The 25,956-nt window shown below is 43.9% G+C and overlaps 1 protein-coding gene across 1 annotated transcript in view; it reads left to right on the plus strand.

Annotated features, from left to right (window-relative positions):
* The window catches only part of CIBAR2 (CBY1 interacting BAR domain containing 2), a 274,308-nt gene that overhangs the window by 37,592 nt on the left and 210,760 nt on the right, over positions 1 to 25,956 (plus strand). Inside the window, exon 2 of the mRNA XM_069638286.1 lies at positions 13,403 to 13,637. Within this exon, the coding sequence (XP_069494387.1) occupies positions 13,403 to 13,637 (235 nt within the window). The remainder of the gene's footprint in view (positions 1 to 13,402; positions 13,638 to 25,956) is intronic.

The following is a 25,956-nucleotide window of genomic DNA, read 5'->3' on the forward strand; positions in this document are numbered from 1 at the left end:
GTTCTGACTCCTCTTTAAAGAGACTGTTCAATACCACTGCTGTGGTTGCAACAGGATTCTCTCTCCCCATTTCTTAAGGAGGTTTATATGATTGATATGTGTTTTAATTTGTCTGTCTGGTAGAAAGCCTCAATAGTTATATGGCCCTGTCACCTCATTGGGTACATGTCATGATCACAGGACCGTTCCATAAGACTTCCCCCAAAAGGTCTTGGGCTGCTGTGTATCATTCCTGGGCTATGTGTAGGGAGAACCCAGTGGCCAATTGTGATTCAGACTATCCGCTTTACTCAACATGGCCGGCAGGCGGCTGTCCCTGAATCCTGCGGAGCATTCCAGTAGTAGAGGCTCTGCGTATTTAAGCCCCTCCCCTCGGTGGAGCTGTGCTTCGCGTCCTCTTGCTGTTAGCGGACGCGAACCTCAGCTCGTTTCTGACAGGAATTTCTTGCCCTTAGTTTTCCCTTGTGTCATTGAAAATTCCTGTGCCTGTGTCACTCTCAGTTCACATTTGTTGTAGGTTTCCTAGTTCCCACTTGAATTCCGTCAGTTCACAGTTTCCGAGTGAGGAGGAGCGTTCTTCTGTCAGGAATTAACGGGAGAAGCTGTCCGTGTTGTTTCTTCTCACCGCAAGCACAGTTTCTTGTGAAGCATTATTTGGCATCTAGTTTTCTTGTTAGCCTGTTTGGTTAGTAAGCAAGCTTTTAGTCGCTCGTGTCACTAGGAATTACTATGGCTGTGGTATTGCTCATTAATTGTTTATTCCATAGTTGGGCAGTCCAGTCACAGCAGCTCTTGAGTTTTACATGGTTTGTTCACACACACGTAGGAACATATAGTATATGTAGAGTCCCACCTTGCTGGTTCCCTGAGTCCCTCTGGTGTTATTGGAGGGAAATAATTTGCTTGGTGCATTGCCTGACAGAGGTGTCTGGTTAACATTGTGTGTATGAGCAACGCACTCTCTAGTAAATATTTCAGTGACATTCCCTTCAGATTAGGAGTGATTTTCTCCTCATGTTCTTGGCACCCAGCGTCTCCCAGTCATTGAACCTTTTCTAGTATACAACTTACCTCCTGAGGCATTAGTACTCCCATAGCCCTTCCATTCGTGTTGGTTCCTTTTCCCACTCTCATTCAATCCCATCTTCAGGACTTGCGCCCCTGCACAGATGCAGGACGGATAGCTCATCAAAACATAAAAAGAGGTGAGCAGGGCGAACTCAGTGGGAAGGAGTGTTGGTTGGTGAGGAGACAATTCTCAGTTATTGTAGATTCCATTGTTGACTGGTTGTTCAATTCCACAGATTCTCAACTCATAGAACTCTAAACCGGGATGTAGTGAGAACCACGCACCCCGAGAAGAGTAGTAGAGGTGTTCCCGCGGTTTGTGAATGTGATAAAAAGGATTCCTCCCTTTCCTCACAGGTCTCGATTAACATTTTGGGGACCTCCCATGGCACCCTACCATATAGTAACTCAAATGGTGAAAACCCTGCTGTGGATTGTTTTGTTTTTCAGATGGCAAAAAGGGCCCAAGGTATTATAAAATCCCAGTTTTTGCCATCAACCTCAACCAATTTCCGAAAGACATTGAGTTTTGTTTTATTGAAACATTATATTATGAATATGTAATAATTTCTCAACTTCGATGGCTCAAGGGGCTCAACTATGGAAGGGGACATCAGTGATGGGTAAAGGCTGTGGTGGAGCTGGAGAAGGTAACGAGTAAGCACAACGTCTTTCACTTCAGCATAGATTCCCAGCCAATTGAAGCGGTCTATCACTTACACCTCTGTCTTGGCTGTTCCCAAGTGACCACCTGTTGTGGGAGTGGGGAATTTCTAGCACCATCCTCTTGTGACATTTAGGCACCATAATATGATCTATGAGTACCATCTAGGCTAAGATCACCTCTACAAAATAGACCATGCCTTAGAAGACTGGTCCCTCAAAGTCTTTTTCTTCAGATATCCCATGAAGAAAAGCCTCTGCTAGCAAGGGGTCATTCCTTTGAAATAATTTACTGACTTAACATTTGCCCAGTTTCCTTGCCCAGGGATTTTGGTTGTATCACCTCTGATGTGGTTTGGGAATCTTCATCTGCTTCTCCAAAGACCCTTCTCCCCCCCCCCCTCTCAGCCTGACATGCTTTTCTGATTCCTTCCATTTTGGCAAACAAAGCTCTCTTCAATATTCCTTGAGCCATTTTCAGTCCAGCCTTTATTTGATATGCCTCTTACCCACTGTTTTGAATTAAGATCTTCACATCACCTGTATAGTTGGGGTCTATGACGCCTGCTAGGATGTCTAAGTTATATCGCCAAGCTAGACCTGACTTTGAGGCTAATCTAGTGTTTGTGCCTGGGCGTGGGGGTAATTGGAACCAGGTCAGTGGGTATTAACTTTCTGTTTCCGGGTTGCACACACACTTCCCTGCTACTGCATATGTCAAACCCAATAGAATTTTCTGTAGCTACTGATGGATCAGAAGCTCGGCTACTATGTTTTTCAAATCTGAGTGTACTCCAGTTTGTATTAACTGAGCCCAATCCCATTTCTGACACCATATCTGAGGTGCCAGGCATGGCACGTGGACACAGAGGACTCTTGGTGATTGCTATAAACCTTTATTCAAAATTAAAGGTGTTGGAAAATACCTTACTATCCCTGCTCTCCCTACCTCAGCCAGAACTAAGGGTCTACCCTGTCCTGTGTCCGAAATTCTATTCTAGCCCTCAGATTCTAAAAGTAACTCTGAGGTGTTAAGGGTGTTTATCTTTTGACCTTGAAAGTACACAAATGTTCAAAGGAAAGGTATAATTCCAAAAAAAAGGTTCCAGATAGATAATGTTCTCATTTCCCGGGGATGACTCCCTTCCCCAGGTTTTTCTCCACCATAAACCACAGTTTATGGCCCAAGAGGACAACATCTTCCACTTTGTATTTGCAATTCACTTCACAGACTTGGCCTTGCCTGGTATATTCTACTGCCAGGGCTTTCTTAGACGGTTCACTCAGTTCATAATCCTAAGGGTATGGGTCTTCCTTAAGATTTTCTTTACAGACTGGTATAGACTCCTGCAGGACGTCATAAAACACAAGTTTTTTTTCAATTGTGATGTGTGTCCCAAACTCTCACAACATCCGGCCACAGCCTTCTTCACACTTTCTTCATCAAATGGCTCAGCGAGCCTCCACTTAGTACATTGTTAGCCTTTCTACCTTCACAGGGGATCCTGCTCACTCAGCCTTTTTCGGCTTTTCCCCAGTGCACGGCATTTGCTGTGAAACTACAGTGACCCACCTCTTCCCACTGGACTCACTGGTTCGGAATAATGTCTTCGGCATCCCTCGCACTGTTCGCTTCTTCTGACATCTTCTTGGCAGGCCTCTGGGTTCTCCTGTGCTCGGGGAACGTTTCCCAGAGCGCTTCGACCTCTTGAAGCACTGTGCTTGCTTCCCGCAGCCCATCCAGGCCTCTCTGCAGCCCAGCCTCCTCGGAGTTCTCTCTGGCCCACCTGCCCCTTCCAGGTACTTCTCTCTGGTTTGCATCGGCTCTCAGGGCTTTAAATGTCATGTCATTGCGTGCCTCCTTCCAACAACTAGACTGTGGTGTGGTCTTCCGTGCTCTAGTGATCTTCATAACTCCCTTCCTCTTTCTCATCCCAGTATTTTTAAAGGACTTGGGATTGACAGTTAGTCCTTGTAATTCTATTTAGAGTATATTGTAAGATGCCATCTGCAAGTTGAAGGGGTTTACCACAATTTACCATTAAGACATGGGGAATGGATGGGATATCCCTAAAAGGGAAAGGGGGATACCCCAACTCTCCTGATACCACCTTTCTTTGAGTCGCCTCCCCTATGTGGTCCTCCCTCATATAGCCGCCCCCAGGGTCAGGTAGCAGCTGCCGTCCCCTGTCAGTAGGCTACCTCTGGGAAAGGAGTGATGATGTCATTAGATTCATCACATAACACAAAATGTATTAAACTGTGTGAGGATATAGTTGTTCCCTGGTGATTACATCCTTGGCCATGACAAGATCCAGCTGGTGGCCATGTGCATGAGTAGACCTTTCATTGTTCAAAAGCAACCAGATGTGATTATGATTCACGGATCCAGTGCCAATTCAGATGGGGTTTCTACCATCCTTCTTTGCTCTAATAATTGCCCTAGATAGAATAATTCCCCTAGATAGAATGGATCTATGTTAAAATATCGAATTTTCTTACTGCACGGTCAAAAATCTTGAATTTTAAAAAACATTTAACTATATTTAAATGCACAGGTAGATTTCCCCCCACAACCACCCTGCCACATCCCCCATTTTAATAAACATGCCAACCCAATCCCCGCCCCCCCCCCATCAATTTCTTTGTCTAAATTTTAGGCTTTGTACCTTGCAGTAGTGGTCTGCGATATTTAGCAGTGATACCGATGGAACTGCTTTAGGTGGAGCAAAAAATCTTGAGGGCAAGCTCTAGAACCCTCCCCCATTTCCCTCCTTCACTAACGCTGCATACTTATGCTAAACATCAATCAGTGTTGCGTTAATCCACAGTCCCTGATCCAACAGGTGATGCCCTAGGCAGCAATCTTCAGACATGAGGGCTGATGCCCTAAGCGTCATTTTATGCAGCCCACAAGCAAGCTGACCAGGCTTTTTAATCCACCCAGTCACGTGAAATTGAGTGAGACATCGGATCAGCCTGGGAATCTCGCTTCTACGTAGCGTGTGTGATCTGCTGCCAGTCTTCTAGGTATTAGATTGAAAAGAACCCACCCCATCCCCAAGAAAATACCTGCTCAAGTTGCTTTCTTAAAAATTGAGTAATATATCTCATGCCTGTCAACATAACTTTGAAGGATATATACAGTGGCTGCTTAATTAGTGTTATAATAAATGGACACTTTTATTTGATCCATGTGCCTTTTTTATATTCGCAAATTTTTATTTACGTTTTAAGTTGTTACATTATTATGCACGTCTGAAAGTAAAAAGTATAACAGTGGCGCTTAAAGAAGTATGCAACAAACAAGGTGTTCCATATCATATTATCTACTGTTGCCTTTTGGATGGACCCCAATGCATCCCTTGTGTCATCCTAGGTAACACTTTGAAGTGCTTCCAGTAAGGACACACATGTCTATTTGTATCGAACATTGTATCAATAAATGTATTTGAGGAATGTGTTCCTTCAAGACATGAGTCTTGGGGGAGGAGGGGGGGAGGGGGGGAGGGGGGGAGGGAGGGAGGGAGGGAGGGAGGGAGGGAAGCAGCCCTGTCTTTTAGTTTAATGGGCACAAATTTATCGGAAGGCAAAATTCACTCTAGAGACTTTTAGCTAAAAATGTGCATGTACGCAAAGACCAAGAATTACACAAAACTGTCTTTCTGATGACGGGTACTTGGGACTTAAATTGACATGTTTGGTGTTATGTAAATAGAAATCTGACGGCATAAGGATGGAGGTTTTTAGGGTATTTGTTCATACAGAAGATGAGGTGAGCAATGTTTTGAAAACGCACTTTAGGGTCAAAGTGTGCTTATAGTGTACTAACGAGGCAAACTCCAATTTTTCTCCCCAGTGGCAGCTCTGGAACATTGGTATCTACTAGACCTGTAGCATGACTCACCAACCCTTCTTGACCCCAGAATGGTTCTCTTCAAATTAGCTGCCATTCGCTTCATTGTTTCCCATGTTAAGAAATGACCACAAACCATATCTCAATCTGCTTTCTCCTTCAAATCTTCAGAGAATGGAAGTTGATTCCAGGTTTCGACAAAAAGCGATTTATTGAAAGTTATTCATTGGTGAACAACCCCATCACCCCAATTGTTTTTCTTTAGAACCACCAAAAATGTTTGAACAACATAAAATGTAGAATTTGGCACAACATGTAGTGCCTTGCACTTTGCAGTCAAATGCCCTCCCAGGGTTCAAAATTCAGGTTGGATAAGCGGGAGTTAAAAGTGACACCTGGCCATCCCTTATTAACCAGTGATCAGGAGCTACCACTGGGGAATGAGGAGCCAATGCATAGCATTACCCAAACCTAACTTCCACATGAGATGCACATATACAATTTTGTCCATTATTTTTTTTACCCTTGAAGCTTCAAAGGTTGTCTAAAGGTGTCCTAATGTTTATTTATAGATTGCCCCAAACGCAGAGGGTTAAATTCATATAGTTGTCTGTTCAGTATCGGTTGCTCTGGGGAGCCATAGGAAGCTCCTGGTAGCTGTTGGTGCCAAGCTATCCAGGCACTTATGCTGCAAGCAGGAGCGAAATAGCGCCCAGTACCCCACAATTCTGAACCCTGCCCTCCGGTCTGAATAACTGGTTTCTGAGGAAATATTGATTTGCCTCTGGTCTAACAATCGTTAAAGCTTTGAGTCTGGGGGTTTCTCCTATTGCCACAAACGCACCAAGCTCTTTAAAGCCTGTGTATGCATTTAAATAGAGAATAATTGTATTCATCAGGTCCTTAATTATGTTAATACACCTCCCTCTAGCTTAGGTTATTGTGCTTAGCTATAGTCTCTGGCATCCTTTGGTTTTGAGAGGTGACTTGTGAGGTGTTTTGTGTAGTATTTTTCTTCAATTTATGCTCTTTACCTGCCCTTTAACTGATTGTCTGCAGCTGTGTTTTCCCCCAATTTCCTTTGCTCTGCGATACAATCTTATCAGTTCAATGAAAACATTCTCCAGCATTTGCTCCATTAGCTTCCTCCAAGCCTTTAAGCCTTCTGTCATTCAGACCTGCCTCTCACAGGTCCCTGGACTTCTGAGGTGGTAGTCTCTCAAGTGTCTCATGTTTCATGGATTTCTTTACAGCTAATGTCTACCCAGCACCATTATTTGTTTATTAGGCACTTATACAATAAGAATTTACTCTTTCAAAGCGCACATTATGAAAGTAGATCATGTTCTCTGCTAGACACGATTGTATGCAGTACCCTCTGGGTGCACTAAAACAACCCAGACCTTCAGGCAATAGGAACCCAACCTTTGGTATAAATCTGCACTACACAGGTTGGTAGCATGTTGAGCAGCCAGGCTTATCTCAAGAGGGGTCAATGTGAGATGTAGGGGAGCTGCAGAGAGATTCACAGTGACCTGTATTCAAATAAACTCTTCCACACAAGGTGTCTTGATTAAACAAATTCATTTAACAGTCAATTTGAGTAAGCCTTCTTCAGAAGGGGCAAAATAATAGTAACACACAAATACACTCCAAAAAACACTTAGTTTCTCTGACTAAGTACCCATTTGGGGTGGCACACAGACACGTTTTACACCCTTAGGCAACTTAAATAGCTAGGACACTGTGGACATTAATATATCACTGTTGCATTTAGAGCAATACCTAGGAGTTTGTCAAAGAGAAAGGTTTATTAGAATAAAACAAGAGATCTCACAAATATTCTGAAGCAGCAAAGTACTTTTGGTAACCCGCAGATGCAAAGTACGTTAACCCCTTCCTGGAGGGAAGACAAAACAATGTCTGAGGAAAGAAGTGTCATTCAGGGAGCCAGGCCAGGCCAAAGCCAGTTGGGCAAAAGTCTAGGTGAGCTGACGCAATTCTTGCAGGTAAGTAAGTCTTGCACAATGTTTTAGAAGTCTTTGTAGAAAAGAAGAAATCAAAGCAGGGCCACACGCTGCCTCAGGCTCGGTCAGTCCTGCTTCCTGGGAGTCCGGAGGATTTTCCTTGAGCTATTGGCCAACTTAAAAGCAATGCACACGAGCTGGTCTTCCTCTCCCTGGCTCTACGGTTTCCAGCAACAATTGCAGTGGAAATTCAACGAGGTTCGAGAGGATATCCATGTGGCTTACTTTGAAGTTGATTTGTCCCACCAACTCAAGGGGAGAAGTCGTCCTTGCAGGGCTTCTCTAGTCGAGGCAAATTCAGAGCTTCAGCACAGCGGCAGGGCTTCACCTGGCAAATCAACGGTCCAGGAGTTGCAGCAGGCGTCTCTTCAAAGTTCTTCTTCGGATTCCTTTGTCCAGTGGTCGACTCTGCCTTCCAAGCCAAAAAACCTAGTTTTTTGTATGCAGGTTTCTCCCATTCATTCCAGCCTAGCTGTCAGTCACCCAGCAGGGTAGCTGTCCTTGCCGGACAGCCAGCCGGCCAATCACCTGAGAGTGCATTTCTGTCTCCTAGGAGACTAGGCACAGGGAGTTTCGGGCACCTCCCTTGCTTCCTGCCCCCACCAGACACCTTGGAGCCAGAGGCGGGCTTCACTCGTGAATCCTGCCAAAGACGAAACGGACAAAGGGACCAAACCTGGTTTGGCACCCGGAGTAAATCTCAAGAGGGACCTTTCCACAAAGAAATGGGGGGGGGGGGAAAGAAGTCCGGGCCATTTTGACAAAAATGGCACCCTTCGGTGCTTTACTACAGCTGCGAATGCAGCCCACGATAAAAGCACACCAGATAGTTAAAAGTAAACCACTGCCACCAGCCATTCATCGAGGAAAGGGTAACATAAAAATGTTACATGAGAAGCTAGATAAAGGGGATACTAGGTAACCCCTCCAGCACCCTATTATAAGATGGTGTGTGCTGGGTCTAGAAAGTTAAAAGTGTAAGTAAAGTCAATTTCATTTCACTGCTCTTGGAAACAGTAGTTTATCCAAAAGAAGGTATTTAAACCTTTGGGAAATCTAAGACTTCCCTGTGCCACAGCACTGAGGGTGCTGTGTGATACAATGTAAAGATGATGCCTGTGGAGTTTGTCAGACTCCATACTTAACAAAGAAACACAGAGTTCAAGTCACATTAAAAATACGGTACAATGTTCTTTCATTGTCTGGCATTACAAAGCCTGCAGTTTAAATGTGTTTGACAGTTCATCTAATTTTTTTAGGGGTGGTGGGAAAGGGCAGGTAAGTGGTTGGGGGGGTTGGGGTATAGGTAAAAATAGGTGCAGGAGGGGGATTAAGAGGGGGAATTCCCCCCCCAAAATAAAAATTAGATGAACTGTCAAACACGTTTAAATTGCAGGCTTTGAAATGTCTGACGATGAAGTGACAAAGATCCAAAAATACATGAGTGATTGGGGAAAAAGGGTCTCACTCACATCATCAAGCCTAATGTATAGCTGAGTATCGTTGGCGTAGGAGTGGAATCGAAGATGATCTTTCTCCAGAATATCCATTAAGGCACAACGATATATATTAAAGAGAAGTGGAAAGAGTGCTGATCCATGCGGCACAACACTGAAGGAGGATTTCAGATAGAAATCCTCCTGACTGCATTCATTGTTTGTGCCCAATGATAAATGAAGTAAACCAATCTAAGGCCCAAGAATCTACATTTACAAGACTTTTCATGCGGTCCAGCAGAATAACGTGGTCCACCGTATCAAAGGGGGGCGAGCATTACAAGCAGGGAAAGTTTGCCTACATAGCCTGCCTGCAACATCTCGTCCCATACCGCCAGCAGTGCCGTCTCCGTCCCATGCATGGGGCGAAAACCAGACTGCAAGGGGCGGAGAAGGCCATTATACTCGACGTGATTCTGTAGTTGACTTGTAACAACCTTTTCAGGACTTTTCCCGGCCAAGAAAGACCAGCAATCGGACAATAATTATTATAGTCATCAGGATCTAGACTAGCCTTTTTCAATAGCGGGGAGAAAACTCAGTTTCAAAGAATCTGGAACTACACCCTGGGTTAGTGGTAGATTTACAAACTTAGCCATAAACGGGGTTAGTTCAAGAGAAAGTCACTTGGCAACTAGAGCAATAGATTGGAAAGAAGGAATCGTTTGTAAGTTTTAGTTGCGACAAGAGAGCACAAATATTGTCCTCTGAAACTTGTTTAAAGCTAAACCTGAGCTTTTGCAGTCATTGAAATCTGTTATTCCAATGATTTATTTATTTGAATTAGCAGCATCCAGTTAAGATACGGTATCTGGTTCTCTATGAAGCTTGATATTCTGTTCAAAATGTTGTCTCTATTGGACACATTAGTATGGTTTACGGACAAAGTCTTCACTGGAGTATTTGTATTGGGGCTAACGAAATTTGCAATTGTGTTAAACAATTCTTGTGGGCGATTTACTGCTGTTGTGATGTTTCTTTTGCCAAAAAGTTAGATTTAGCTCTAAACACAGCCTTTTTATAGTTGGTCAATGCTGTACCTGTCAATGCGGCTTGTTCTGGTGATTGAGTGTACCATGTTTTTTCGTGGTATTTGTGTTCCATTTTTAACTGAACTATCGCCACTAAAAAGTCATCCAAGTTGTGGTATACTACACAACTCTTAAAGTGGCATATTTTGTTGATCAGTAATGGTTTCAGAACTAGTTTTGTAACTAGGAGGGGGCTGATGAGACATGACTGCACTGAATAGAAAATTCACTAGGTCTTGGCAGGCAGAATTTTGTTTTCTGGCTATATTTAAGTAATCGGCAAGTTCTTAGTAGGTTGAAGGTTTTGTGCAAACAGAATATACTGTATTAGCACATGGAGTTCATTATTGACCACCTCTCAGCCAATCAGAATGTTTTGAGTGCAGTAAAGGACTACTGATATTGACTACATTTCATCTTCAAAAGCAGACCGGGAAACAACAATGCAATTTTCAGGCGAGACTTCTTTCAACAAGCCACTTCTTCTCTTGGGGTGGACCTATTTTCTTCACTGGAACGTCGCATCTAATTCACCAAAGATAAAGCTAAAACAACGGAAAATACTTTCACTTTCTTATATTATATGACACTTGTTAAGATGGATTTCTGAACTCTGACCTGGAGGGGCAGAGGTTCAGAAGGCCAGCCTAGTTTCTTGGAACAGGGTAACCTCTGGACAAGCCAGACCAATCGGGGTAGCGATGGCGGAGGTCAAGACTAAGTCTCAAGAGGGGTGAGGGTGACTGAAAGACCTCAATGAGCACACAAAGCAAGGACACTTACAAATTACTCCAGACAGGTGTTATATTAAAAATATAGACACATTTATTACAAGGCCTTTGTAACATCGACCATAGCAAAGCATCACAATAATACTAAAGTAAACCAACACATCACAATCCATTCAATATATATACAAGACCGAGGGGTTTAGGAGTTATGGGCACGTAATATGTAGACCACCTAAATGGGAAGGAAAACAGGCAGTGCAAGTAATCATTAGCCCCAGTTCGACATCAGAAATACACCTAACTAGGAGGAAGTCTGAGCCCTACAAAGAGAGAAGCCTTATGCTCAAAAGTAGCTGCACGCGCTTGTGCCAATGGACAAAATAGGGTCTCTTGAAGGATCTCGGGCAGTTCAGGAAGGTGAATGAAGCGATGAACACGTCCCCACTACTCATGCAAGGCCTCCACTTGTGGGCAGAGGCAGGGTGAGAGTGCGCGATAGAGTCACTATTTTGCAACAGCGGTAGAAAAGAAACGGGCTCCTGCGTGAGGGGCCACCGGTTGGGGTATGTACTACTCACCGGTCCCCGACGCAGGCAGCCCCAGACTTCTTCAGTTCATGTTGCTGGCAGGTTCAGATGCGATAATCAGGACGTCTCGACACCGTGTAGATTCTGTGTAGCAGGATGCAGGATCGAGGGTGTTGGGAGATCAACATGGTAGTGGTGTTTTCATCCTCCTCTTATCCAAAGTTCCCTTCGCGGCAAAACGGAGAGGACCCAATGGGAGATCCGCTCACAAACACTCGCATCATACGTGGACCTATCAAGGACCACGGTGGTCCCAGGCATTCAGGACACTCCAGACTCTCTGGCACCCAGGATGTGAATAGGGAACAGACATCCCAGCCTACATCCTGGAGGGGCACACCAGGCATGCAGAATCCCGCGAAAGCTTTGGGTTTCGCGGGAAAGTGCATGACCAAATGCGGACTGACCCGGGTCGGCTCGACCTGGGGAAGGTGAAGGGGAAAGACTGTCAGCGGACAGGACAAAGAACCGGACATTTTGGGAGACAGCCCACCTATTTGTGCCAAACGCGGTAAGCATGGATAACATGGCAAAAAAGGGTTCAAAACACAAGAGAAACGATAGCTGCCACCAGTCCTGTCCATGACACACTTGCACAGTTCATAATAAGTCCAGCGAGAGTTTCTAGGGCCTTTCGAATGACTAGAGACCCAAGAGCGCGGTAAAGTAAGTTACAGTGCACTCTTTTCATGTTGCACAAAAGCTGCAACATGAGGAAAGGATTAAGGGAAACAAAGTCTCCCAGTACTGACTGTCTTAAGGGCATGTCAGTTTCCCCATAAGAATTGAGCGAAAGCCCAGAGGAGTGCGGCGGAAGGCTGCGCTTCTCTGGCAAAGTCTAGATCAGGGTGTAAAACAGCAGCAAAAAGTTTGGGGGTTGCCACATGGATGGAAAATTACATACAGTCATGAAATCTTTCCTAACACTGATATTAAAACTGCTCCAGTTTAACCATGTTTGCAGTGAAAATACTTAATTATGAAGATATCCTTGTGTTTTCCATATTACAATTTATTTTATTTGCTGCAGATGTTTATTTACGTAAAGCTTTTTTTTAAAGTTTGTATTTCCCAACCAAAACACGTATTGCTGCTTCCATTCTTTGCTAACTTCCCCCAATTTATGGAACCTCGAATTTGCCTCCGGCCATAATTTGTTGGTAGGTCATTATCCCGCAATAAGGACCTCTTCCTTGGTCTACAAGGCTGTATCATTTAAGTACTGCATAAAAAGGGTTGCTATCTAATTCAGTAAACGGATGGTCCACCCACCGCGCTGGGTTACTACCACGAGGAAAGATAAAACAAAGTATGATTGCAAGTAACTGTGCCAATAGGGGCATCCTTTTTTCCCAAAAACATTTTTGTATTTAAACACAGGGTTATGATATCAATGCATACATTGACACCTTATGCTGCAGTACAATTGCAATTTTGTATTACTTTTTCATGCCATGGCGCCGCAGTACATCTATAAAAAGGGGACTTCATGGTTTCTGTGGCGGTGCAGGGATCTTTAATATAACTTTCACTGTTTGCATGCATTAGTGAGACTTCAAGGAGGGATTTTGGAAAATGTTAGGCTATAGATGGCCATGTTTACTACATGCAATATTTTGTGACAATTAAAATTGCATTCTTTAATTATTTGATGGACAGATTATGGGAACTATCCAAGTTCATCTAGTAATATCTTTTGAATAGACATTCGAAAGACTTTGTATGAATGTTAGAGGGCATGTAGCGATAAGCCCAGCCTTTCACTATTTAACCGACTATCAAGGAAGCATGTGTGTTGATGACCGAGAGGGCACTTTGTCCTGTGTATTGATTCAATGTGTTAATGGGTTCTGCCTTCAAACTCTCACCTGTTAAGCCTTTTACTGGGAAGCGGTCATATGCCAACATTATAGTCACAGATGAAATCTCCTTTTGCCTTTCAGAGATGCTCAGGTGAAGGTTATGGAAAATACAGTGAACAATGCAGAGCAGTACTTTGGCCAGTTCTGCACGATAATGGCAGGATATACACGGAAGACGGCCAAGCTGCGTGACAAGGCGGACCAGCTGGTGAAGCAGCTTGTTGACTACGCCAACACTGAAAGGCCTGAACTTAGGAGTTCCATCAAGAACCTCGCAGATGATTTGGCCAAAGTGCAGGACTACAGGCAAGCTGAGGTAAAGTGATTTGGTGCTATTTGGTGCCACATAAATTGGTCCATATGTGTGCATAGTAAGTCTTTTATTTTTATGGAGCGATTGCCTCAAGAGAGTCTAGCAATGGGAATGTTTGTCTTCTAGTGCATACCACAGTGGATGCTTTTATACCATTTTCTTCTACTGTTGACATTTTTATCAACCGCATTTGGAGGTTTGGTTGGGAAGGCCTTAGGGTGTAGAAAGATGGCCAGTGCCCTTGACCAGACTGCTGCTCTCCCAACACGTACCCTGTAGTACTTTTAATCTCACACAGAAACCAGGACACTGTGATAATGGATGCATGACCAGAAAGACACTAACTACTTTTATGCTTGATTTACAAAGCACCGCAACAAGCTTGTTATTGAATGAGTGGTTCAAATAGTTAAGGAGTGGCTCACACCGTTCGACAATGGTGCCTGCTTTTACCTAGTTCATGATCACTTTTAAGAGCTTGTTTTAATGTATTTATTGCACAGGATCCTAGCTTTGTGAAGCAAAAGTGTTTTTCATTAGTAGGGTTTACAGGCCTGCATTAAATAGTTACAGGGGAAGGGATAACTGTTCTTATAATGACGCATTTATTACCTGTATACCATTTTAGGGCAGCAGGGAATAGTTAACGGCAGTTAGTGTGGAACATGCAACAGTGCTGAAACAGTGCTTGGGAGTGAAATAGCGTTGTAGGTTGCAGTGTGGTCATCATGAAGAAGTTTGAGCTGGAATGGTTCAGGGAATTTCCATCTTGTGAGGTCTGAAGAAGGTGCTCCTTTTTATAAATTGCATAAGGGTTGGGGTAAGTCTGATGAGGTTAAATTTGAGGTTCCAAAATCTGGTTGTATAAACCTAGAAGGCCTGTTTCCTGCTTATTTTCCTTTTTTTGCGATTTTGCTTCTCTATTGTGGAGAGGTTCTAACTTCTGGTGATGCGCTCAATGCCCGAAATGGTGAATAAGTCTTCCAGGCAAGAGGGAGCCTGTATGGTTTCGGCTTTATACGTTTGGTGTATCTGGCTTTGGAACTAATGCATGCTTGTAAGAGTAGCTAGTGAAATTCGATGAGTGTGCACTATACTGCCATATTTGCAGATACCGTGGATGAGGCGGGCAGCAGCATGGAGGATGCTGGGGGGAAGGCTTTGTTGTCTACAGGAGAGGGAGAGTTTGTACATTGCTGTCTGGGTGTTTCCTCTCTGTATGATTTGATGGAGAAGTAACTGTTGATGTGGAATCCTAGAGAGACTGCGCAGTGTGTCAGCTGTGGAGGTGAATTACCCGGGGTGCTTAGTGGACAGTCCAGCGTGAAGACCTGAGCAAACCTACCAAGGAACAATGTTGCACTCTCGAACGGAAAATACCCTACTGATTTGGTTCCTGTATTAAATATTGATATGTTGGATAGAATCAAATTAATTCACTTTGCAGATATTTATTACATCAATTCCAGTTTTGTCTAACCGCTGACAAAAAACATATCTTTGTCATCAAATTATTATGGCATATTATAGATTTTAATTGGTTTAAGGAGTTGTATCTATCTCCAGGGCTTATGAAATTAAACAGCCATTCGATAGTAAAGCATTCTATTGAACAACATAAATTACTTGCACGATTCCTCCAAAATGTCATCAAATTTGATAGTTGTTAATGCTTATTTCGCAATTTCAGGGTTGGCTTATGTTCTTAAATTCTTAATGCGTTTTGCATCTCATCCGGACTCTTCTTCAGTAAAAGTAGACCAGACCACCTTTAATTCATAATCAAAAATCCATTTTAAACACATTCCACAGAATTGGGCCAACACTTGCACAGGGATCAAACTAAAGATTTGATTAGCCAGAGCTAAATGCAGCTCTCGAGTCTCTGCATCGCTCATTCAGCAGGAGCTACCTCTGGGGAATCGGGAACTATTATGTAGCTTGTCGCTTGTGAGATGCACATCCTCTACACTTTTGCTCCTTCTATATGAACATTAAGCTTTAAATGGCTTATATATGGGGCCCAAATCTCCTTTACATTCCCAAACACACAGTGTAACTGTCACATTGGTATGTTTTGTATGGAGCCAGATTGCCTGGGGAGCCAAATAAGTATTTTGCCACTGAAAAGGGGCTTCCTGTATCTTGGATATTTGGATCTCTCACATCCTTTCACATAGTTGACAGGATAAAATCTTAGTATCAGACCTGAACGATATTCAAATACCTTTGTTTTGGTTCACTCTGAAAAGCTTGTTCTGCTTTTCTCAAAAAACTGTCGATTTGCTTTTTGCATCCTTTTTGTATTTGTTGTTGTTTTATGGTTTTATTCCAAGGGGCAATAGAACAGAAAAACTGCTGTAAATAGGTTCAAACTGTTAAAAAGTTACTGAAAAATGAAAATAATGAGGCTTTAAATCCTGCAGCAGCATAAATAAATCATAGCGTGGGTTGTATGACTGCCGTTTACAACAAAAACAAAGTTGCTAATAACCACAAAGGTTTTGGCTTGCATGTGGGTTTAAAGTCTGTTCACTTGATTCAGAGATTTGCTTAAAGTCTTCCAAATTAGGGTTGATCTACCTTTCTCTGATTATAAATTGCTGTTATAACTGAATAAAGTTGTCCTTATAGATGATTAGTTAGTGTCCTTTTGGGTATTCCTTGAAATATTTTTCTTTGTGAGATCATGTTAGTTTTCCACATGAAGAAAGTAACTTGTGCCCTCTTGGGTCGCCATGAAAGTAATAATCTCTTGCTCTCTACACGTTGTAAGGGATTTCAATCAGGCACACACCCAAGTCTCACCCAGCATGTAGTGCGCAAATGAAACTCTTATTTATTTTTGTCTAGAAGTTCAATATTCTGAATGATATACCACTCGTATCAAACCCTTCTCAAAATAACCCCCCGCCCCCAATCCCCGGTCACTATGAACCAGGAATCGGGCTAGTTTGCAACGGTAAATATTTATTTCGAATTTAAAATCACAATATATTTTTAATAGGTAACCACCATCACAAGGGGTGACAAGAACAATAAATAATGTCTTTAATGCACTGGGAATCGGGTAATGAACACAAAAAGAACACAGCAAAGAAGATACTTTAGGGTTGGTTTGGAACAGATAGCACGGTGGCTAGAAGTGCGTCCCCCTGCAACACCCCTCAACCCACCAATAGGCAATTTAAATAGATGTGAGGAGAGATCAGGTACTCGGGAATAATACAGATCAAACAGAATATCGCTCCCACCTTCCCCCCCCCCTTAAACACAAGAGACAAACGGATTTGACTTTTCAACTGTCGAATGGCTTTGAAACTGGCTAAGCAAAAACACTACATGAATCCAAAAATGCTTAAATTATTATAAATTTCTATGGGAGCCCCTTTGAACAGATGCATACAATCACAAGCAATGATTTAATCAGAAGGAAACAATTGGAATGTCAAAGGCAAAGTGGGAAATAATATAAAGACAATTCACACTTGTAAAACTTTTGCAAAATGTAAATTTGTGGCAAACTTTTACCATGCGACAACTACACTGTTTCGCAATATGATTTTGGGTTGTGGAGATAGCTAAGGATGTTGGGTATCGGTGGGAATTAAAATTTCGTTTCTATCTTAGGAACTGAGGGAGTTATGGAGGTTTTAGTGAGGGGTGTTTTTCGGAAATAAAGACACGAATTTGGACAAGAACTTCAGTTTAAAAACAGAAAATATGGGTTATGCTTTTACTCTACTGAAGACTAGAGCATGCAGACTAGAAAACCAGGTTAGGATGAAGTAAGCCCTGAGACTGCTTCATGACTTCAGTAACAGATCCCCCAGCGCCTTCCCCGGCGGAACCAGTCCAAACACTCGAAGTGGGATTTTTGGATCGGAGTTAGACAAATAAAAATGACTATGGAATTGATGCTTTAGCAAATAGAGAGAATAAGATAGCACTAAGATTTTGACACTGTTACTGGTTATGAAAGTGAGGATAGTTCAGAGATTAGGGTGGAACAAGATAAGGCAAGGTATACAATAGTTCTCTAGCGTCCTGTTGATACTCGCAATCCATTGGGGATTTAAGATTTTTAGGCCCGTCCAGATTCTGGTCAATGGATCGGGTCTATCAGGGAAGGACAGCACATCAGACGCGGGACAGGATCAGCTAGGCCGGTCACTGGAACTGCGCAGGATCTGCCCTTCTTTTTTCTGGATATTTCAGGTCAGCAGGATGGCGAGTTCATTAGGCAAGCATTATCGTAGCAAGCCAGATAGTTTCAGGATGCTTCCCCAGACCACACCGCTCCACTGGGTTGTACGGATTAGTTGAGGATTAATTGAGGATTGAGGCCTAGCTGAAAATGGTTCAGCTACTGCTTGGCCTGGTGATTGGCATCTGGATCTGTAAGGATGTTAAAGGCTGGATGTTGAATGCTGGATCAGAGTGCTTCACTGGAATCAGAAGAGTGTCTGTCCCTATGTGTTGTCAGAGGTCCCTATTTATCATGCCAAAATGACATCACAAAAGTGGGTGTATGGGCCGGCTTTACCAAACTCGCCCCTGTGAACTGGGATTGGATCAGAGCCTCATCTCTGCCTTGCATCCGAGTGATTGGATCAAAGACAGATGATGGTTTATGGTTTGGTTTTTTCAATCCTTAGAAACCTCCCCTAGCCACTAGTATCAAATTGAATTTTGTCCTAAATACATATTTATACATTTGCAACCTCTATGAAAATCACATACAAGGATTCCATATTTTATGGAGTATCTGTTCATCAAAATCCCACAGCTGTAAGACCTTTTTTTGCCTTTTTACAGCATTTTGTCCATTTCAACAGGAACACTTTTTTTTCAAACTTTCTCCAAATTTCCAAAAATATGCATGTTCACCATAGGAATGTGTGTGCAAAGTTTAACAATTCTAGCATAAATACAGTTCCCATAAAACCACATATATTGCCATTCCTGTTCAGAATATGCTACACAGTTCTACCACATTTTGAAATGTAGGGCCAAAAATTAGAGTAACAAATTTGCCCTTTTTTTAATATTTTTCACCACTTCTGATAGCGCGTTAGAAGTTTCTAAAAAATAAAAAAAAATAAAAAATGTCCATTACATATTCTTAGCAGCAAATGGTCAGCATTTTGTCTGTCTCTGGAGGCAAGGAGCAGCCCCCCACCTTTGGGATTTCCTTCTGCAAGCCTAGTTTACAACCTTTTTCACAAGTCCATTTCCTGGCCTGGAGAATCTGCCATTGTACAGTCCTTGGTAGCAGACAAAAGTCTGGCCTACCCGACAGTTATCATGTGTCAGTGAGTATCTGCTGAGAGGAAGGCCTTCCCCTTGGGTGGAAACCTGTTCAACCTCTTGCAGGCACAGCCAGCCTAAGTTAATTCTTCATTTATTGACTGGAAATCCAGCATAAAACAAACTTGTTGCACCAGATGACATGGATAAATTACATTTTTAGATTTAAACCTGTGGGATCAAAACAACTGAGATCAGTGTTCATTTCAGCAACAATCCTTTTATATTTGCTAATCCGGCAGATCTTTAGTTTTAGACAACTTTAAAGTTTAATCAGGAAAGCCCATTTGACAGGGGCTGTCACTCACAGGTAGCCAAGTGTGGCTGCACCCAGATTTTTGACAGGAATTGTCATTCACAGGCAATCCAGTTTTTCTGAGAAACTGTTTTACTCTTAAACATTTCAGGACTTTGTAAATTCACAGTGCTTCGTTAGATTAAATGAATTTTAGTGCCAAGCAAGATTTTGAGTGTTGGAAAGTGTTATATACATGCATTTTGAAGTTTCAGCAGCAAAGTAAATGTCAATTACAGGCACATTTTGAAGATTGACTTGCAAAGCACTGCTGCTTCCTCTGCACTCTCTTTACTTGTCATGGAGCCCACTGGCACTTTTTCTGCAGCATGTGCACTGTTCCACCACACATGCACCATGGGTGGCAGGTTGTGCAGCCATCTTTTTGTGTGTTGAAAAATGTGGTTTTAGAGGTTTTGGCACGCACAAGGGTTTTGCAGCTATTTTTGCTGTTACTCGCACCATAGATAGCAGAGTGGGGCCGCATAGTATAGCAGAGTGAGCCAATACATCCCACAAATCCCCCTCCTAACTTCGTTTTGACTTCCAGTCGAGGGGGAGTCGGGCGAGTGGGATGTTCTGTCCCTGTGAAAAAATTCAGTTGCTTCTGCCGTCGGCGATTGAGGTGACACGCTCTCCTCGCCAGTTCTGGTTGGGATGGGCCGATAATCCGGATTCCTTGGGTTTTTCATCCCGGTCCCTGAGTGGTCCTCCTTGGTGATTCTTGGGATTTAGTGCCAATACTAGAAAACAGAAGATACCATGGTTATGAACATTTTCCCACTACTGTACCCACACATCTTCGGGGGATCTCTGCAGTGGGAACGACACTGTATTCCCTTACAATTGGCAATTTTCCCCATCTCTTATTCAGTGATATTTTACCCATTTTCTCAGGTGTACTCAATGAATATTTAATAATTCTTCTAGCTGTCCGGGTTTTCCCCCTCTGGGTTTCCGGTAAGCTCTTCTATCTGCCGCATAGTATGCCTGGGGTGACAACTCTTTAGCTGGTTTATGCGGACCCACTTGTCTTCCCCCTCTGTCCAATTGCCCTTGGGGATGCAGATTCTGTAGGCGACTGGTGAGATTCTGTCCACAATTTCAAAAGGACCCCGCCAACTTGGGAGGAATTTGCGCTCTTTGGCTTGGTTCCTTTGGAAATTGTACAAGTAGACCCGGCTCCCCACTTGATAGTCCTTTTTAGTTTTAAGGTCATAGTGGGTCTTCATACAGTCTGCAGATCTCTCTAGATTCCGCTGAGCATACGCAAAAGCATGTTGAAGGAATTTTCTCAGATTCTCAACATACTCATGAGTTGTGGAGGCATTTATCAAGGTCTGCTCTTGGGTTCTGTAGAGCAGATGCTGGGGAAGCACCATCCTTTGTCCATTCATCAGCTCGAATGGAGACCTTTGTGTTGCAGAACAAGGGGTAGATCTGATGGCCATCAGGACAAGGGGTAATCGAATGTCCCAACTTGGCCCAGAATCTGCCACAAACTTTTTTAATATGCTCACAATAGTTTTGTTGTACCTCTCAACTCTACCACTAGAGGACTGTCAGTAGGCAATGTGTAGTTTCCTTTTTACCCCAAGTATCTCCATCTTTTTCATCACTTCGCTAGTGAAGTGACTACCTCGGTCTGACTAAATCCTTTGGGGTAGTCCAAAACGCGAGAAGATGTGATTGATCATCAGGGCAGCTGCTGTTTCTGTCTTGCAATTTGGGGCTGGGAGACATTCCACCCATTTAGTAAACAAGCTTATTACGGTCAACATGTACTTGTTCCCCCTAGAGGAGCGAATCACGGGCCAGATAAAATTGACTTGCAAATCTGACCAAGGCAGTGTCATCCCCCTCTTTTGGAGGGGAGCACGGTGTGTGAGTGATGTTGGCTGAAATTGTGCACACACAAGACACCCCTTCAAGTATTGGTCAAGGTCCTGCCCCATGTGTGGCCAGTATGCAACCTCTCGCAAAATTTCTAATGTCGTATGAAACCTCCGATGACCGGCTGTGGCAGCATCATGGGCGTGACTTAGCATCAGGCTTCGGAATGAGGTAGGGACCACCCACTGGTCATGGCCAGATATGGATCTCTTCACCAACAAACCGTCTTGGATTCGGAAACTTTTTGGACATTTCATCAACACTCTGAGGTCCTCTTTCCCAATGCAATCGATATCCGTCGGGGGAAAGTTCTCAGGGTCCTCAATGTGTTGATAAAACTGACCAATTATTGGATTCCCTTTTTGAGCTGTAATCAAATCAGCATCTGGGGTCTCCTTACTCCATTGTGCAGTTGAGCATTCATTGTGAGCATTTGTCTGGGACCTATTGATAGCAGTGACCTGGATTTCCCCCAACAGGGTCTCGATCTCCAGTAGATCCCCCTTGGATGGCTCTGGTTTTGGCCAGCTGATCAGCAGGGTCATTTCCAGTTTTGTGTGCCCCCTTTACTTTAGAATGACCCTTAATCTTTTTCCAGCAGATGGTCATCCCATTCGAGGTGACCAGATCATCAATATTCTGTATTCAATTTCCATGTTTTAGTTGTTTATTGTTAGCACATAGCATGCCTCTGGTTTTCCAATTAACCAGGTGCCCCACAAACCTGTTCCGTACATAATCTGAATCGGTGATTCTGACCAGTTTGTGGAGTTGGTGCTGGACAGTAGTGAGGATGTCTTGATGCACAGCCATCAGCTCTGCCACTGGATTACTACGGGGACTGATTTTGTACCCAGCAGTGGTTCTGGGGCATCATTCACCCATGCATTCCCCATGCCGTCCACAAGTTCTTTTTCCCCGTTGTCAACATGGTAGGAGCACCCATCCACATAGACAGTGGGCATTCCCTCACACTTGTCTTCTTCATAGACTTTGTTTGGGGAATTAAGGTATGCCTCCATGTTTTCCTTGATTTTAAGACTTTCGTCCTCGAGACAGTTTTCTCTGGCACAATTATGCAAGTCAGCCAGACCTTGCGCGAGGGGCCTCTTCTTTTTTTGGCCATATCTGACCTCCACAGGAAAGCCTTGCTTTCACAGAATCCAGGAAGTAATTTGGGAATTGCTCACATTTCCGGGCCGGATTCTGTCACTTTGAATATATTGCAGAGGCTGGTGTGGAGTCTCCACTATGTTGTGTTCCCCCTGGATAAATGGGCGGTAATTCTTCAATGCCCACACCGTTGCCAGGAGTGCCTTCTCACAGTTGTTGATTTTTTCCTCCACAGAGGAAAGTCTTACTCGCCGCGTAGGAGATGACTTTATTGACCTTGTCATGCTTTTGATATAATACTGCAGTCGAGCATGTATTTAAGAACTTGTGAGAGGCTTCTTTTGAATTGTCTTACTGCCCCAGCTTGTTCTGGACCCCACTCCCACATGACCCCTGCCCCTTCAACAGATGGATCAGGGGTCCTGTGATCTCTGCGTAATCTTCAATGAACTTTCTACTGTAATTAGTCAGTCCAAGGGGGCTCCTTGGCTCCCACAGAGTTGTGGAGTCTTTTAGTTTCTGGAGTGCTTCCATTTTCTTTTCCTGGGGACAGAGACCCTCAGGAGTTATCTAATGCCCCAAGAAGTTGACACGGGTCCTGCACCACTGTGCCTTTTGGAAAGAGTTTTTTGCTCCGGCAGCCCTCAACTGTGTCAGAACATAACGGATCTCTGCTATGTGTTGCTCCACAGTTGAGCTTTTGATTAGAACATCATCTACATAGGCCAGGTTACCCCTTTCACCTAAGTCGGGCAGGGCCTTATGTTGAAAGATATTCAATTAATTGCCAGAGTTGATGTATCCGAAGGGAGTCCGGGTCCAAGTGTACTGCTGCCCCCCGAAGGTAAAGGCCAGCTTGTATTGGTCCTCCCTACTCACAGGTAGAGTCCAGTACCCATTGGTCAGGTCAATGGCCGTGTATACCTTTATCCCCTGGATCTGGGCTAGCCCTTGGTCAATGTAGGGAAGAGGCCATCGGGAAGTGTGGACCCGTTTGTTGAGCTCCATTAGGTCAGCACAGAGTCTCCACTGGCTGTTTGGTTTCAAAATCCCTAGCACCGGATTATTGAAGGTTCTGTGGACTGGACAAATTATCCCACAGGACTCGAGGTTCTTAATTACTTACGTAAGGGACTCCATTGATGCGAGAGGCAAGCGATATTGCTTCACAAACACTCTAGTCATGCCAGGGTCTGTGGGAATTGTTGTTGTATGGATTTCGGTGCGACCACAGTCATGAGTCCACTGCAAAGAGATCTTGAAAATCTAAGAAAACTTGTTTGAACTTTTGCTTCTGCTCCAGAGTCTCGCAGGCATCAGCTAAGTTGACTCTCTCTTCAACCATCTGCCTGAAGCCTGGAAAGACTTCTGGTTTGGCTATCTCAGCAGCCTCCTCCAGCTGGGTGGAGAGTCCCTTGTTAAAGTACTGACTTGGACTGGTGGCTTCAGGTGGGGAAGGCAGTCCTGGTGGACTTGAAAGATCACCTCATCCCTCAGGAAGTTATAGGTCACCTTTTCCTTACCATAAGGACAGGAAGAGTACACCAGGAAATTCCCCCCCATGCTAGGTGAAGATCCTGTCTGGTGTTGTCATTGTCGCTATCACTGTCAAACAGTTATTGGGGATTGGTCCTAGCAGTTCATTACCTAAATCTATTGAAAAATGTTGATCAACCGCCATTCCAATAATGGTGGCTGCGCCCAGAGTGATGCTCCTAAGGTCGCTGTTATCCACCACTATTGTAATGGTGGTGTGTTCTGTAATGACTAGTGGTGTTGGGTTTAACCTCAACCTTTGCTTTTGGAAATGGGCATTGAGGTGAACATATGCGTCAGGATTTTTCAGTTTCTGTCCTCCTTTTAATTCGAAGTGTGAATTGTCTGGTCCGTTCTGGGATGGTGACTTCCTCTCCAATCTGAATTTCAACTGCATATGGCAGCAATTGAGCTGACCGAAATGCTTTCTCTGGGTCTTGAAAGTCCATGGGATTACCCGCTAATCGGGACCAGTCTTTGAAGTTTATTAGGTCGAAACTAATGGCAAAGCGATTGAGAAAGTCACTGCCTAAATAAAATGCAGCAGGGACATCTTGCACGACCAAACAATTATGGACTATGCTCTTGTTGCCTATGCAAATTTGGAGCATACACCTGCTCGGCAGGAGATTTTTGGAATTGGGTGTTTCCAGATCCATTTCCCATTTGTCTATCAATTTAAATGTGGGAATGGCTGGATCCTTTGGGAGTTTTTTGGGACATGGCCTCGCTGATGAAGCTCTTACTGTTGTTCACGCACACTCGGGCAAGAACAGAGACCATTCCCCCCCATTTAACTGAATGGGGATGAACAACTGTTCTCCAATTTTCTGAATGTCAGCCAAGCTTTGAGCTGGTTTCTCATTTTGGACTACAGCAGTGGGATTTTCCGATTGTGAATTTGTATAGAATTTCAGAGTATTCCCTTCCAGTGTGGAATTCCACTTGAGACTGGAAGGAAGGTTGATTTTCAGAAATAGTGAGGACTTCCCATCACCAGTTTGTTGTCCTACTGCAATTACGGTCACTTCGGGGATTTGGTTGTTTTGGAAATGGAATTCAATTTGGTCAGGTTTTTGTTCAACCATGTGGCATGTGCCATTTAAACTAACATGGTTGACACTGTTTTAATTTTATTGGTTGGTTAGTCTGCGTCCAGAGGACCTTGTTTACACAATCTATGAGGGGAGACAATCTACGCAGGATGTCATTCCCTAGTAAACATGGTGTGACCTCTGGAGTCACAACTATGACCCGGTGTTTCACCTTGTGTCGCCCAATTTTAATGTCTAGATCCGCAGTCCCCTCGACAGGAATTTCATTCCCATCGAAGTTCTGAAGTTGTCCAGGAAGAGTGGTGAGAGGGAGCTGGTATTTCCTCCCCACCCCCCTTCCTGAATTCAGCTGATCAAAGGCCCTTTTTGAGAGAAGGGTGGCTTGGTATCCAGTGTCCACCAGTGCCAAAAATGTACATTGCCCCTGTATTTGGACTGGGGCATAAAATCTTCCCTCCTTTTCCTCAAGGGGGCAAAGATAATGCACATTTTGGGCCAATTGGTCGGTTAATTTCTTGGCTCTGGACTCTGACAGAGGGGTACTTTGGGCAGGATTTAGTTTGGTATCTTGGGAACCTGTAAGAAAAAGGTGACAGTTGGATATTGGGGGAGTTTTGGACTCCCCTGGTTCTGATCCTGGACTGCCTTCCCCCACCCCCCCCTCTTTTTTGGAGGCAGTCACCAGAATTGGTTTGGGCCAGGTGATTTTCTGGCTGGTCATTCTGGGGTTCAATGATTAGCGGTTTTAACTCAGTCCCCACATCTACCCAGCCTGGATCAGGATCTCCCGGGACCCACTTTTTTTTTTGGGAGGAGTTCCCCCATCCCTGAAGGAGAAGATCCTTTTCCCAGAATCCTCTGAGGACCCCTCTCCCTCAAATTGGAAGATTCTAACCTCCTCCACAAAATGGGTCTTTTTAGGCCTTTATTTCTCCTACCCACCCTCTGTTCCTTAGGCTGCAGACTTTCGGGGGCAGGAGATTTTGGTTCCGGTTCCTGGTTTTCCAGGGGCTTTTCACAAGTGGGGAAGGAAGCTTCCTCTAAGGCTTTACAGCCCCATTCCCACTGTGCCTCCTCCCTGGGAACCAGTGGGTTGTCGGGGTTCTCTCAGCGTCATTGT

This window comes from Ambystoma mexicanum, chromosome 1q (assembly GCF_040938575.1).
Source record: "Ambystoma mexicanum isolate Mex_15411 chromosome 1q, UKY_AmexF1_1, whole genome shotgun sequence".
NCBI classification, from domain to species: domain Eukaryota; kingdom Metazoa; phylum Chordata; class Amphibia; order Caudata; family Ambystomatidae; genus Ambystoma; species Ambystoma mexicanum.